Source organism: Mustela nigripes, chromosome 10 (genome assembly GCF_022355385.1).
Source record: "Mustela nigripes isolate SB6536 chromosome 10, MUSNIG.SB6536, whole genome shotgun sequence".
NCBI lineage: Eukaryota > Metazoa > Chordata > Mammalia > Carnivora > Mustelidae > Mustela > Mustela nigripes.
This window is the reverse complement of record NC_081566.1, coordinates 64,620,745-64,633,187: the sequence shown is the minus strand read 5'-3', so window position 1 is coordinate 64,633,187 and position 12,443 is coordinate 64,620,745. Positions and strand designations below refer to the sequence as shown.

The window sequence follows — 12,443 nt, the reverse complement described above, 5'->3', positions numbered from 1 at the left end:
GAAATAAGCCAGTCAGAGAAAGACAAATGCATATGTGGGAATTAAGGAACAGAACAGATGAACGTAGCGGAAGGGAAGAAAACATAAAATAAGATGAAAGAAGAGAGGGAGGCGAACCATAAGTGATGCTGAAGTTTAGGAACAAACGGGGGTGACTGGGGGGAAGGAGTACCCGGGGGATGGGCATTGAGGAGGACCCTTGATGTCGTGAGCACTGCGTGTTACCTGCAGCTGGTGAGGCACGGAAATCTACCCCTGAAGTCAACAATATTACATAAGCTAACTACATTGAATTTAAATAAACATTTTAAAAAATTCTCTTTTTACCTGGGTCCTATCTGTATAGATTTTGGTTCTGCATAACTATATGCTTCCCAAAGTTTTTATTTCTTTCACTCTTTTCTCACCTGGTGAAAAAGTCAAGCTCACACCATCACTTTGGGGCGAGCCCTGTATCTCGCATTTGTACTCTCCAGAATCCTGGACCTGGAGGGTGTTTGATGGGATTTCACGTAGGATTTTTGTCCCAAGGTACCACCGGTACCATTTTTTGTCCTCTGCTACATGGCAAGTCAGAGTCACTGCCTGTCCTTCGAAGATGACAGTCCATGGAGGTTGGAGAGAAATCACGGGTTTGGATACAGGTGCTGAGGAAAGAAGAGACAGAGTCTGAGATAGAGACCCCTGTGGTCCCCAGTGCATTCATCTTTGTGGTACAGACCCAAAGACCAGGATTTGGAGAATACCCAAGGAAGCCATCTGGGAAGGTCAGTGATTGCTCAAGGCCATTTGTCCACTGGAGCCCCCAGGGGAGAATGGTTGCTCAGGGATGACAATGAGCAAAATTATTTCAAGAAGGCAACACCAGCAGGATTTACTGACAAATGCCAGTGGGAGAAATGGCTAGTTAGTCTGGTGTGGATCCTAGAGAAAGCCACCCCTGCCCCATTACTTCATCATGCTCACCAACTCATAAGAACCTCCCAAGGAATTGGGTAAATCACAGGTTTGTACTTTCCTAAAAGGATCAATCATATTTTCTGAAGATTTAACCCTGAGTAAGGCTTGGGAGATTAACCTTTTTAACATCTTCATTTGATAGATGATGATTCAGATGCCCAGAAACTCTCCCCATAACTAATTGTGTGAGAGCAAGGCATGGACAAGTCATTCACTGGAATCCAGAGGTGGTCCAGACAAGGATGAAACCCCAGGTCAGCTGATTTTGGACAAGAGAGGATGTAGGTCTTCCTTGCTATTCATGGGCCACTCTCTGACCCAAGACAATGGAAGTCAGAACTAAGAAAATGGGTGAAACCGATATTATTTCTTCTCCCCCAATGTCTTCTTTTTTGCATTTCTTCCTTTAAGGGCCCGATTTTTGGGTGTTCTTCTGTTCTCCACACATTTCCCGGAGGATTTTACTTCTAAAACTATAAAGAATGTAATATTCATGCTGGTATCTTCACAGTGTGATGTTATCAGATAAGATTTTCTAGTTTGCTGATTGGAGAAACCCCAAGTCCTGCATGTTTACCATGGAGTTGAAAATGTCCTGCCTGGTGAAGTGGGTTCCATTGGCAACAGGGGTAAGTGCAGGGCCTACCAAAGGCCAGGAGCTGCTCATGCATTTGTCAGTTCTTCCAGGGAGAGTCAGAGGGGTAGCCACGAGGCTATCCTAACCCTTGGAGGATGCCAATAGACCGCAGAAAACTTTCACATCCTTTCTGGCCTCAGCAAGTAAATGTCTCATCTTTATTAGGGAGACACTCTTATCCAGGGACACTGAAGAGCAAAAGAAAGGAGAACTCACCAAATTGTCCACTGATAGGAGCTGAAAAAAAAAAAAAAGCCAGAGATGAACACAGACCAAAAGTTTTCAAAAGTAATCCCAGTTTCTTTTTCCTATCCATTTATTATTTCCTTCATTAGAAATTCATTTTTTTAAAAATTAATAGACATTTGTCAAATGTCTCTCTGTCTACTAGTTATTGTGCTTAGACTTCTAAGATGAGCAAAAAATGGTGCCTTCTGGTAAGCCGTTGACAGAAGGTGGAAGCAGAAACATGAAGCAAAATTACATAATTATAATATAGAATGTAAGTACAATAGAAGTACACACAGAGCAGCTTCTGGGCCGAAGGACCATCCCTGCCAGTGTGGGGGGTATGTGTGAGTGTGTGATGGGGGGGAGGGGCGGGCTATGACAGGTACCTGACACTGAGATGCTTGAGAAAAATGAATGAACACATAGGATTCAGCCAGGCAAAGATGTCAGTGCATGGCAAGAGGTGATGGAGAGAGTAATAGAGGCAGAAAGGGCACAGAAGTGAAGAAAGAGCGCTGGTGTTCAGGGGTTAGGGTGGAGTTCTGGAAGGTAGGGATTGAGGGGGAGTCAGGTGAGAGAGGAACGCATGGCTCATGTCATGGGCGAAGTAGCTAGGGCTTTATTATGAAAGATGCAGTTTTATTATTATAACCAAGAGGCATGGAAAGTCTTCAAGTAGAGTGTGACAAGGTTAGAATTTGAAACTTAGATGGAACATTGTGACAGTGGGTAGACGTCAGTGAGAACAGATGTGAAGCAGAGAGACTGGTTAGAAGTCAGGAGAAGAGATAGTAATGTTTAATTTTCTTCAGAGTGTTTATCCAAAATTTTTTCTTTTGTTTACTTTACTTTCCCTTCTCTGGACAAGAAGTTCTGTGAGAGCAGGAACTTTTTATATTCATCATATGCCCCCCACCAACCTATAACTGTGCCTGGCATATAAGAGAGATTCCATAAATGTTTATAGAATATTTACTTATTGAGTAAAAATTAATTAACTAGGTCAGTAAATAGAGATAGGAGGATTAAGTCTTGAGAAATGGGTAATAGAAAGAGGAGGAAAAATTGGCAAATTTATAAATCGCTTAGACATCTCAGGTGAGGGACAGATTTGGTTTACTCAACACAAATTTCTGAAATGTCAACTATATGCCAGGGACTAGATAGGGCAAAGGAAATCCATCAGTAGGCAAGAGAGATATTATCCCTCTCCATAAGAGGGTGATGGAGAAGTAATCCAAGCCTAAGTGTTTTTATAGAGAACAATGGATTATTTGTCATTACCCAAATATCTTGGCCACCATGGAATTTGTGTTGTTTTAAATGTAGCTAAAACTTTTCTGAGTGTTTCCTATGTGGTAGACTTCCACATCTATTATTTCATGAAATCTTGTCAATATCCTTATCAAGTAAGTTCTATGATTATCCCCATTTATAGGCCATAAACTGGTCTAAGCACCTAGTAGGTAGCAGAATGAAGTTTTGAACCTCTGTTTGAACACATATTATTTTGTCCCAAAGCATGTGCTTCTGGAATATCCTGTCTTTTTGTGTTGGTACGACACTGGGATGTGCTTCCTATTTCTGGAGTGTTTCATGCAGCTTTCATGGGGTCTTTTTTCTGCTCCATCCCTGCCCCCTCCAGTTCCTACTCTCCCTCTGTCTCATGAAGTCATTACCAACTACTTGGCATATAGTTTATTATTTGTTTGCACCATCACTGGTAAATTTGGACAATCATTTAACTGGGATCTTGTTAGATGGATGTTTCTTGTACACTGGACTGGCTGGAGGGCCTTTTATATCATAAGCTTTCTAAGCACAGAAATGCTACTTCCCAAGCTTTCTCATCATTTTCAGCACCTAGTGCAGTGCTATAATTAAATGTTACTAAATTTTTAAAAAATATATGAATAAATATATTTTATTCTAATAATTTCAACTTTGGTTAAAAACAAACCCATTTATATGTGTGAATTGATAGAAACTGAACCACACCCACAGGTGCAATTAGAATGTCAAGTACCAGAAATGCAGGAGCAAGATGATGGAATAGGAGGTCTGTAGCCTGTGTCTCCCACAGACAAACATATTTTGGAGCCATCCACAGAAAAAAGTGAGGGGCTTTAAGAGCTAGATAGGAAATCGCAAAATCCCACTGGAGCCCCAGACCAAGGAGGATCACTTTGAGAAGGCAGGCACATGCCCTGGGTGAAGACTCACCGACTATGAACCCACCTGCATACCTAGAGCTACTTCATCTTTCGTGGACTCAACTCCAGTCCAGTTTGTCCATGGTCTCGCCTCTAGATCCTATTGCTAAGGGACCCAAGAGGAACCATCTTCACCCAGGCCCCAGGAGCAGGCCCACTGATCTCACACTTGACTGCTATTGCTGAGGCAGTCCTGTGACCCAGCTCCAGTCCCACTTTACTGCAGTCTAGAGGGAGTCTTGATCATCCAGCTAAGAACCCACTGGGAGAATACTCAGGAACCCGGCAGAAATCACACCCATTCATTCCCCTGGTAAGAGGTTTGACAGCTGTGGGCCCAACTGCAGTCCCAGAAATGGCCATGAGACCCAGCTCCAGCCCTATGCAACCATGATCCTGGAGGCAGTCCCATAAGTCCGGGGAAGCAACAGATGGTATTTACCTGCCAAAACCATACTGAAAAGTTATCTGTTCTTCTAAATAAACAGACACCAGTGCAAAGTTACACAGATAATGAAGGGTCAGGCAAATATGACAACATCAATGGAAATTAATGAAGCTCGAGCAACTGACCCTAGAGAAAAGGATATCCATGAACTGCTTGACAAAGAATTAAAAATAATAGTCTTAAGCTCAGTGAGCTATAAGTGGACACAACGAAATGAAATCAGGGAAGTAATACATAAACAAAACCTGAAGTTTAAGAAAGAAATAGAAAACAAAAAGACTCAAGCAGAAATCTTGGCACTAAAGAATAAAATAACCAAACTGAAAAACTCAATAGAGACTTTCAATACCATAACTGATCATTCAGGAGAAGGAATAAGCAAACTTAAAGACAGGGTATTTGAGGTTATCTGGTTAGAAGAACCTAAAGAAAAGAAAGAAAGTGAAAGTGAAAAAATGCTCAAGTGACTTATGGAATAACAAAAAGTGAATCTATATACATATTATTATTATTATTATTTTAAAGATTTTATTTATTTATTTGACAGAGAGAAATCACAAGTAGGCAGAGAGGCAGACAGAGAGAGGAGGAAGCAGGCTCCCCGCTGAGCAGAGAGCCCGATGCGGGACTCGATCTCAGGACCCTGAGATCATGACCTGAGCCAAAGGCAGCAGCTTAACCACTGAGCCACCCAGGCGCCCTATATACATATTATTGAAGTCCCAGAAGGAGCAGACAACAAAGGCAGAAAGATTATTTAAAGAAATAATGACAGACAACTTCCTGAATCTGGGAAGACAAATGGGTATTAAGAAAAAGGACTCATTATGGAATCTCATACAAAGAACCCCCCATAAGATTTATCGTGGATTTCTTTAGCAATATTGTAGGCCAGGGAAGAGTTGGATGATATATTCAAAACTTTGAAAGAAAAAAACACTATCAATCAAAATACTATGCCTAACAAACCTGTCCTTCAAAAATGAAGAAGAGATAAAGACTTTCCAAGACAAACAAAAGCTGGGAAATTAACCATCACTAGACCCACCTTACAAGAAAAGCAAAAAGGAGTTCTTCAAGAACACGAAAGAAAAGACACTAATTAGGGACATAAAAACACACAGAAGTATAAAACTCCCTGGTGAAGGTAAATACATTGTCAAATTCAGAATACTCTAAATACAGTATCTTAGTCCATTCAGTCTGCTATGATAAAAATACCATAGCGAGTGGCTATGAACCACAGAAATTTATTTCTCACTGGAGGCTGGAAAGTCCCATATCAATGCATCAGCAGTTTCCTTTCTGGCATCAGCAGATTCCTTTCCTTCCCTTCTGGAGGCTGGAAAGTCCCATATTAATGCGTCAGCAGATTCCTTTCTGGGGAGGGCACACTTCGTCATAGATGGCCATCTTCTCATGTAACGGGCGAGAACGGTGAGAGAGTTCTCTCTGGGCTCTTCTACAGGGATACTAAGGATACTAATCTCATTGATGATGGCTTTCTATAAGCCTCATGGTAATCACAAAGAAAAAAACTATAATAAATACACAACAGATAAAAAGAGAGTAATCAAAGCACGCCACTACAAAAAAAAAAAATCATCAAATCACAAAGGAAGAAAACAGGAGAGGAAGAAAGAAAGAAAGAAAAAAAGGAACTGCAAAATAGCCAGAAAACAATGAAATAATGACAATCATAATCCTTACCTATAAATAAATACTTTTAATTTTAAAAGATTAAATTTTCAAATAAAAAACACAGGTCAGCTGAATGAATAAACACAACACAACTATATGCCGCCTACAAGAGTTTCATTTTAGATTTAAGGGCACACATAGGCTCAAAGTAAAAGGATGGAAAATATATTCCATGGGTATGGTAACAAAAAGACAGCAAGAATGACTCTACTTTTACCGGACAAAATGAATTTTAATTCAAAAATTGTAACAAGAAACAAAGTTACTATGCAATGATAAGGTTAGTAATTCATCAAGAGGATATACAATATATGTGCACCCTTTATGAAAGCACCTAAATATATAAAACAACAGAACTGAAATAAGAAATAGGTAACAATACAATAATAGTAGGGGGCTTGAATAACCCACTTTCAACAATGGATATATTATTCTGACAGAAAATCAATAAAGGAAATGGCAGGCTTGTACAACACTCTAGACCAAAGGGTGTAGGTATCTAATATGTAAAACTAATGCACATATATAGAACATTGTATCCGACAGCACCAGAACACACATTCTTCTCAAGTGAACACGAAACATTCTCCAGCATAGACTATATATTAGGTCACAAAACAAGTCTCAACCATAAGAAGATTGTGTTTTCTGACCATAATGGTGTGAAATTAGAAATCATGAATGGGTGAAACTGGAAATAATGAAAGCGAAGCAACATTCTCCTGAGCACTCTGTGGGTCAAGGAAGAAATTGAAAGGAAAATCAGAACTGGTGATTCACAGACCTGTACCCCTGGGGATAAAAATATATGTTTATAAAAATAAAAAATTAAAAAAAAAAAAAAAAGAAAATATCTTGAGTGAAACAAAAATGGAAACACCACATCTTAAGACTTACGGACTACAGCAAAGAGATTCGAGGAGAAAAGTTAATAGTGATTAATGCCTACTTTAAGAAAAAGATAAAGCTCCCAAGTAAAAACCCAACTTTACAACTCAGGAAGCCCAACGTTGGCAGAAGAAAGGAAATAATGAAAATTAGGGCAGAAATAAATCAAATAGAAAATTAAAAAAAAATAGAAAAGAACAAAACTAGAGCTATTTTTTAAAAAAAGATACATTGACAAATCTTAAGATAGACCAAGAAAAAAAGAGAGAAGACTCCAATAAAATCAGAAATGAAAGCGGAGGCGTCACCAATACCACAGAAATATAAACAGACTACTAAGAGCAGTATACACCAACAAATTGGAAAACTTAGAAGAAATCAATAAATTTCTAGAACTAATACAACATACTAAGATTGGATCATGGAGAAATAGAAAATCTGAGCAGACTGATAACAAGGAAGGAGATTTACCTGTTAGTCAACACCACACACAACAAAGGGGTGCCTGGGTGGCTCCGTGGGTTAAGCATCTGACTCTTGGTTTCTGCTCAGGTCATGGTCTCAGGGTCATGAGATCAAGCCCGTGCCAGGCTCTGCCCTCAATGGCGAGTCTGCTTGAGATTCTCTCCCCTCCCTCTGCCTCTCCCCTGACTCACATTCTCTCTCCCTCAAATAAATAAATCTTAAAACAACAATGACAACAACAGCAACAACAAAAACAACAGTCCAGAATCAGATGACTTCGCTGGCGAATTCTACTAAACATTTAAAAATTTAACTCCAACCCTCTCAAACTCTTCCAAAGGACTGAAGAGGACAGGACACTTCTAAACAGACTGCCTGTGATCAGCCAAACAAGCACACGACAAGAAAACAAAATTGCATGCCAATATCTCTGATAAGCATCTAAAAAATTTTAAGATCTAAAAAAATCCTAACATGAAATGTTAGGCAACTGAGTTCAACAGTGTAGTGAAAGGGTCATGTGGAATTTACCCCGGGTTGATCCAACTTGTGCAAGGCAATAATATGCTAAATTAGCAGAAGGAAGGGTAAAAATCTAACAATTATCTCAATAGATGCATAAAAACATTTCACAAAATTCAACCTACTTTCATGATAAAAAAAAAACTCAACAAATTATGTCTAGAAAGAAATTATCTCTTTATATGACAAATCCACAACTCACATCATAGTCAATGGTGACAAGCTAAAGCTTTTCCTTTCAGATCAGGAACAGGGCAAGAATGCTCTCTCTCGCTGCTTCTATTCAGTATAGTGCTGGAAGTCCTAGCCAGAGTAATTAGGCAAGAAAAAGAACTAAAAGACATCCGAATCAGAAAGGAAGAAGTAAAGTGGTCTGTTCGCAGATGGTATTATCCTATATATAGAAAACCCTAAAGGTTCTGCCAAAAAACTGTTGGAACTAAAAAACACTTTCAGTACAGCTGAAGGACACACAGTCAATGCACAAAAATGAGTTACATTTCCATACATGAGCAAGAAACTATTTGAAAAAGCAAACAGGGAAACAATCCTACTTACAATAACATCAACAAGAATAAAATATTTAGGAATAAATTTAACCAAGGAGGTGAACAATCTCTATACTGAAAACTACAAAACAATGAAAGAAATGAGAGAAAACACAAATAAATATAAAGACATCCTGGGTTTATGGCTTGGAGCGACTAATACGTTAAAATGTTCATATTACACAAAGCAATATACAGATTCAATGTAATCCCTATCAAAGTTCCAATGGCACTTCTTCACAGAACTCGGAAAAAGAATCCCAAAATCTATATGGAGCTGCAGAAGACTCTAAGATTCAAGGCAATACGGAATGAAAACCAAACTGGAGACATCGTACTTCTCGACCTCAAACTGTATTACAAAACGGTAGTAACCTAAAACGGCCATGAAAGCAGACATAGAGAGCAATGAAACAGAATCAAGGACCCAGAAATAAATCCATACATTTACAGTCGACTGGTCTTCAAGAGTGCTTCGAACACACAGTGGGGAAAGCATAGTCTTTTGTATAATGTGCTGGTCCAACTGAATATTCACATGAAGAAAAAAATTGGGCCCTTATATCTCACCATGTACAAAAAGAAACTTGAATATATTGACTCACATACAAGCACAGGGAACAAAAGAAAAATAGACAAATGGGATTGCATCAAAATAAAAAGCTTATGCACAGCAAAGAAAATAGTCAACAGCATGAAGAGGTAACTAGCAGAATGGGAGAAAATATTTGTAAGCCATTTATCTGATAAGGGGGCTTAATATCTAGCATGTATAAGGAATTCTAACAAATCAGCAAGAAAACAGACTCATTAAGAAACAGGTAAGGAGGGCGCCTGGGTGGCTCAGTGGGTTGAAACCTCTGCCTCCGGCTCAGGTCATGGTCTCAGGGCCCTGAGATCAGACCCCGCATCGGGCTCTCTGCTCAGCGGGAAGCCTGCTTCCCGCCCCCTCCTGCCTGCCTCTCTGCCTACTTGTGGTCTCTCTCTGTCAAATAAATAAATAAATACTTTAAAAAAACAAAAACAAAAACAAAAAACAACCCAAAACAAAACAGGTAAGGACTTGAACTGATATTCTCAACAGAAGATATACAAATGGCCAAGAAGTATATGAAAAGATGCTCCACATCACTCATCATCAGGGAGATGCACATCAAAAGCCACAATGAGACATCACCTCACGCCTGTCAGATCGATTATTATCACAAAGACAGAAGATAACAAGCATTGTCTAGGAAGCGGAGTAAAGAAGTCTTCGGTGCTGTTGGTGGGAATGTACTTGGAGTAGCTATTGTGCAAAAACAGCATGAAGGTTCTTCAAACATTTAAAAAATAAAACTACCATATGACCGAGCAATCCCCCTTCTGGACACATCCAAAGGAAATGATACTAGTATCTCCCAGAGACACCTGCCCTCCTGTGTTCACGGCCTGTTCTCTACAGTAGCCAGTATATGGAAACATTTTAAATATCTGCCCTCCGATGAGTATAAGGACAACATGGCACAGATACGCCATGAAGTATTATTCAGCCTCAAAAAAGGAAATCCTGCTGATGTGACAACGTGGATGGACGCGGAGGACACTCAGGTCAGTGAAATTAGCCAGATCCAGGGGAATACTGCATGACCCCACTGCATGTGGAACCTAAAGTTGACACAGAAGCAAAGGATAAACTGGTGTTTTCCGGGTGGTGGGGAACGGGGAGATGTGGGTCAAAAGAAACAAACTTTCGTTGACAAGATAAGTAAGTTCTGGAGATCTAATGCACAGCGATGACTGCAGTTAGTCGTCAGGTATACTTGGAATTTGCAGGGAGAGGAGATTCTGAGAGTTCTTACCAAACACGCACAAAAGGTGAAGTGAAAAGATGGAAATGTTGATTAGCTCAATCAGGGTACTTATATTAATAATATATTATATCAAAATGTCACCTTTTACATCTTAAGTGTGCACAATTTTTGTCGATTACACGTCAATAAACCTGGAAAAAGCCTGTCGCCGCCTTAGGTTTTCCTCGTGCCTTCCGTACCTCCCCTCTGGGTCCCTCCCATCACTGCTGTGGTTTGCATTTGAGTACAGGGAAGGAGACATCTTTTGTGGTAGAGACAGTGCCCTCCCCTGCCCAGGACCAGGACCTGGGCTTGTCATACAAGCAGTAAGTATATGTCCTTTGCAGAGAGAAAAGGAAGGTCTTCTGGAAATAAGGCAATAGGAACAAGCGAACGTCATACGTTTTCCGGACTTCTTGAAGCAATATTTATTGTAGAAAAACAATGACTAGGACCATAACTGTTGGGGTCACGAGGCTTCCTCCTCTGTAGGACTGAAGGTTTATCCCTGCTCTGACCACTCCTTCAGCCTCGAGGGAGAAACCCCTGAACTGGACGGTGAATCCCGAGAATATAATCCCCCCGCACAGGAAAGAATGTCTGAGCTGTAAGAAGGACCAGGCCCAGGGGGAGAGAGAGGCTGTCCCTGCCCTACCTGGGGACCCCATTGAGAAGTTCTACTCACCCAGGACCAGCACTGACACCCACAGCAGCATGAAGGCCTGGCCTGCCCAGGGCTGAGACCGAAAGAGCGGTTTTCTCAGGAGTAACAGGGTTGGTTTTGATCTGAGAGTAGGACACCGCCCAGCAGCCTCAAGGAGCACATCTGAAAAATTTCTTTTTCAGAGAGCAAGATGCCTCAGTGAATTAGAAAAAAGGAAGTGGAAGTACCCATTTTTAACTACTAATCAAATTTTCCTGCCCTGTGATCAAAGTGAGAAAATAATGCTAGGGTTTTTAAAAAGCACATACCCTCGTCCCCGCATTTCTAACGCTGAGAAATCACTCATACTTTGAGGAAAGTATGCGTGCGTTGTCGAAGAGAATGTTTATGGTAGCGCCATCCAGAATTGCCCAAGCACTGCAAACACAGGAAAGATCACGAATGTGGGACTGCTTGCAAATATTCTGATACATCGTTACAACAGTATGCAATGTAGCCGTTATGGATGAGGCCAACCCGCAGGGATCATCAGGCAACCCCCCCCCCCCCCCCCGCTAGTGGGAAGAGGAAGACGTGAGGAGGGGCCTGATACACGAACTGTGGTCCCCGTGGCGTCCATGGGGAAAATGGAATGCATGTGTGTATCAACCGATAGAGATATTCTTTTCTTTCTTCCTGGAAACTGTACCTAACATAGTAGTTACATTTAAAGAACTGTGGATGGGGAAGGAAATACTCATTTTATGTCTTTTTATACTGTTTGATTTTAAAAAAAAATTACTATGTATGTGTATTGCTTTTAGAACTTTTTAGGTCAAGTTTCCATCCTGGTCAACAAAGATCCTGAAGACATTAGTACCGTGAGGAGTCCCAGTTTCTTCCTTTCAAATAACATCTTTTACCCCTTTCTCAAGGTTATACCCTGGTCTCCTAAGGGGACCGTTCACATCTACAAATGCACATCGTTTTACGTATACTGTGCTTCCTCCCACCTGCTGTGCTCAGAGACCAGAAGAGCATATCAGGGAAAGTAGAGGTTGATCCATCTTAGTCCAGCAGGAGGACCTCAAATGTGAGCAAAGAGACTTTTTATGCTTTTGAATGCAAACAGCACTGCTGTGAATAATCCTGGGTCAATCTCGTGGAGTGCGTGTGCACACATTTCTACTGGGTACACGCCCAGGAGGGGAATCTGTGGCTCCCAAGGCTTGCGTATATTTTTAGAAGGTACCACGAAACTATTTTCCAAATTGTTGTGCTAACGCACACCCCCATCAGCCAGGGTGTGCGAGTTCTCATTGCTCTGAAATCCTTGGTGATGGTGGTATTACATG

At 40.7% G+C, this 12,443-nt stretch overlaps 1 protein-coding gene across 1 annotated transcript in view; it reads right to left on the bottom strand.

Moving 5' to 3' along the window:
• Window positions 1-11,284, bottom strand: part of FCRL5 (Fc receptor like 5) — a 32,798-nt gene extending 21,514 nt beyond the window's left edge. The window contains exons 1-3 of the mRNA XM_059413586.1: window positions 11,131-11,284; window positions 1,814-1,834; window positions 408-647 (exon numbers count right to left, since the gene is read on the bottom strand). Of these exons, the coding sequence (XP_059269569.1) occupies window positions 408-647; window positions 1,814-1,834; window positions 11,131-11,161 (292 nt within the window). The 5' untranslated portion in view covers window positions 11,162-11,284. The remainder of the gene's footprint in view (window positions 1-407; window positions 648-1,813; window positions 1,835-11,130) is intronic.
• Between the last annotated feature and the right edge of the window lie 1,159 nt (window positions 11,285-12,443).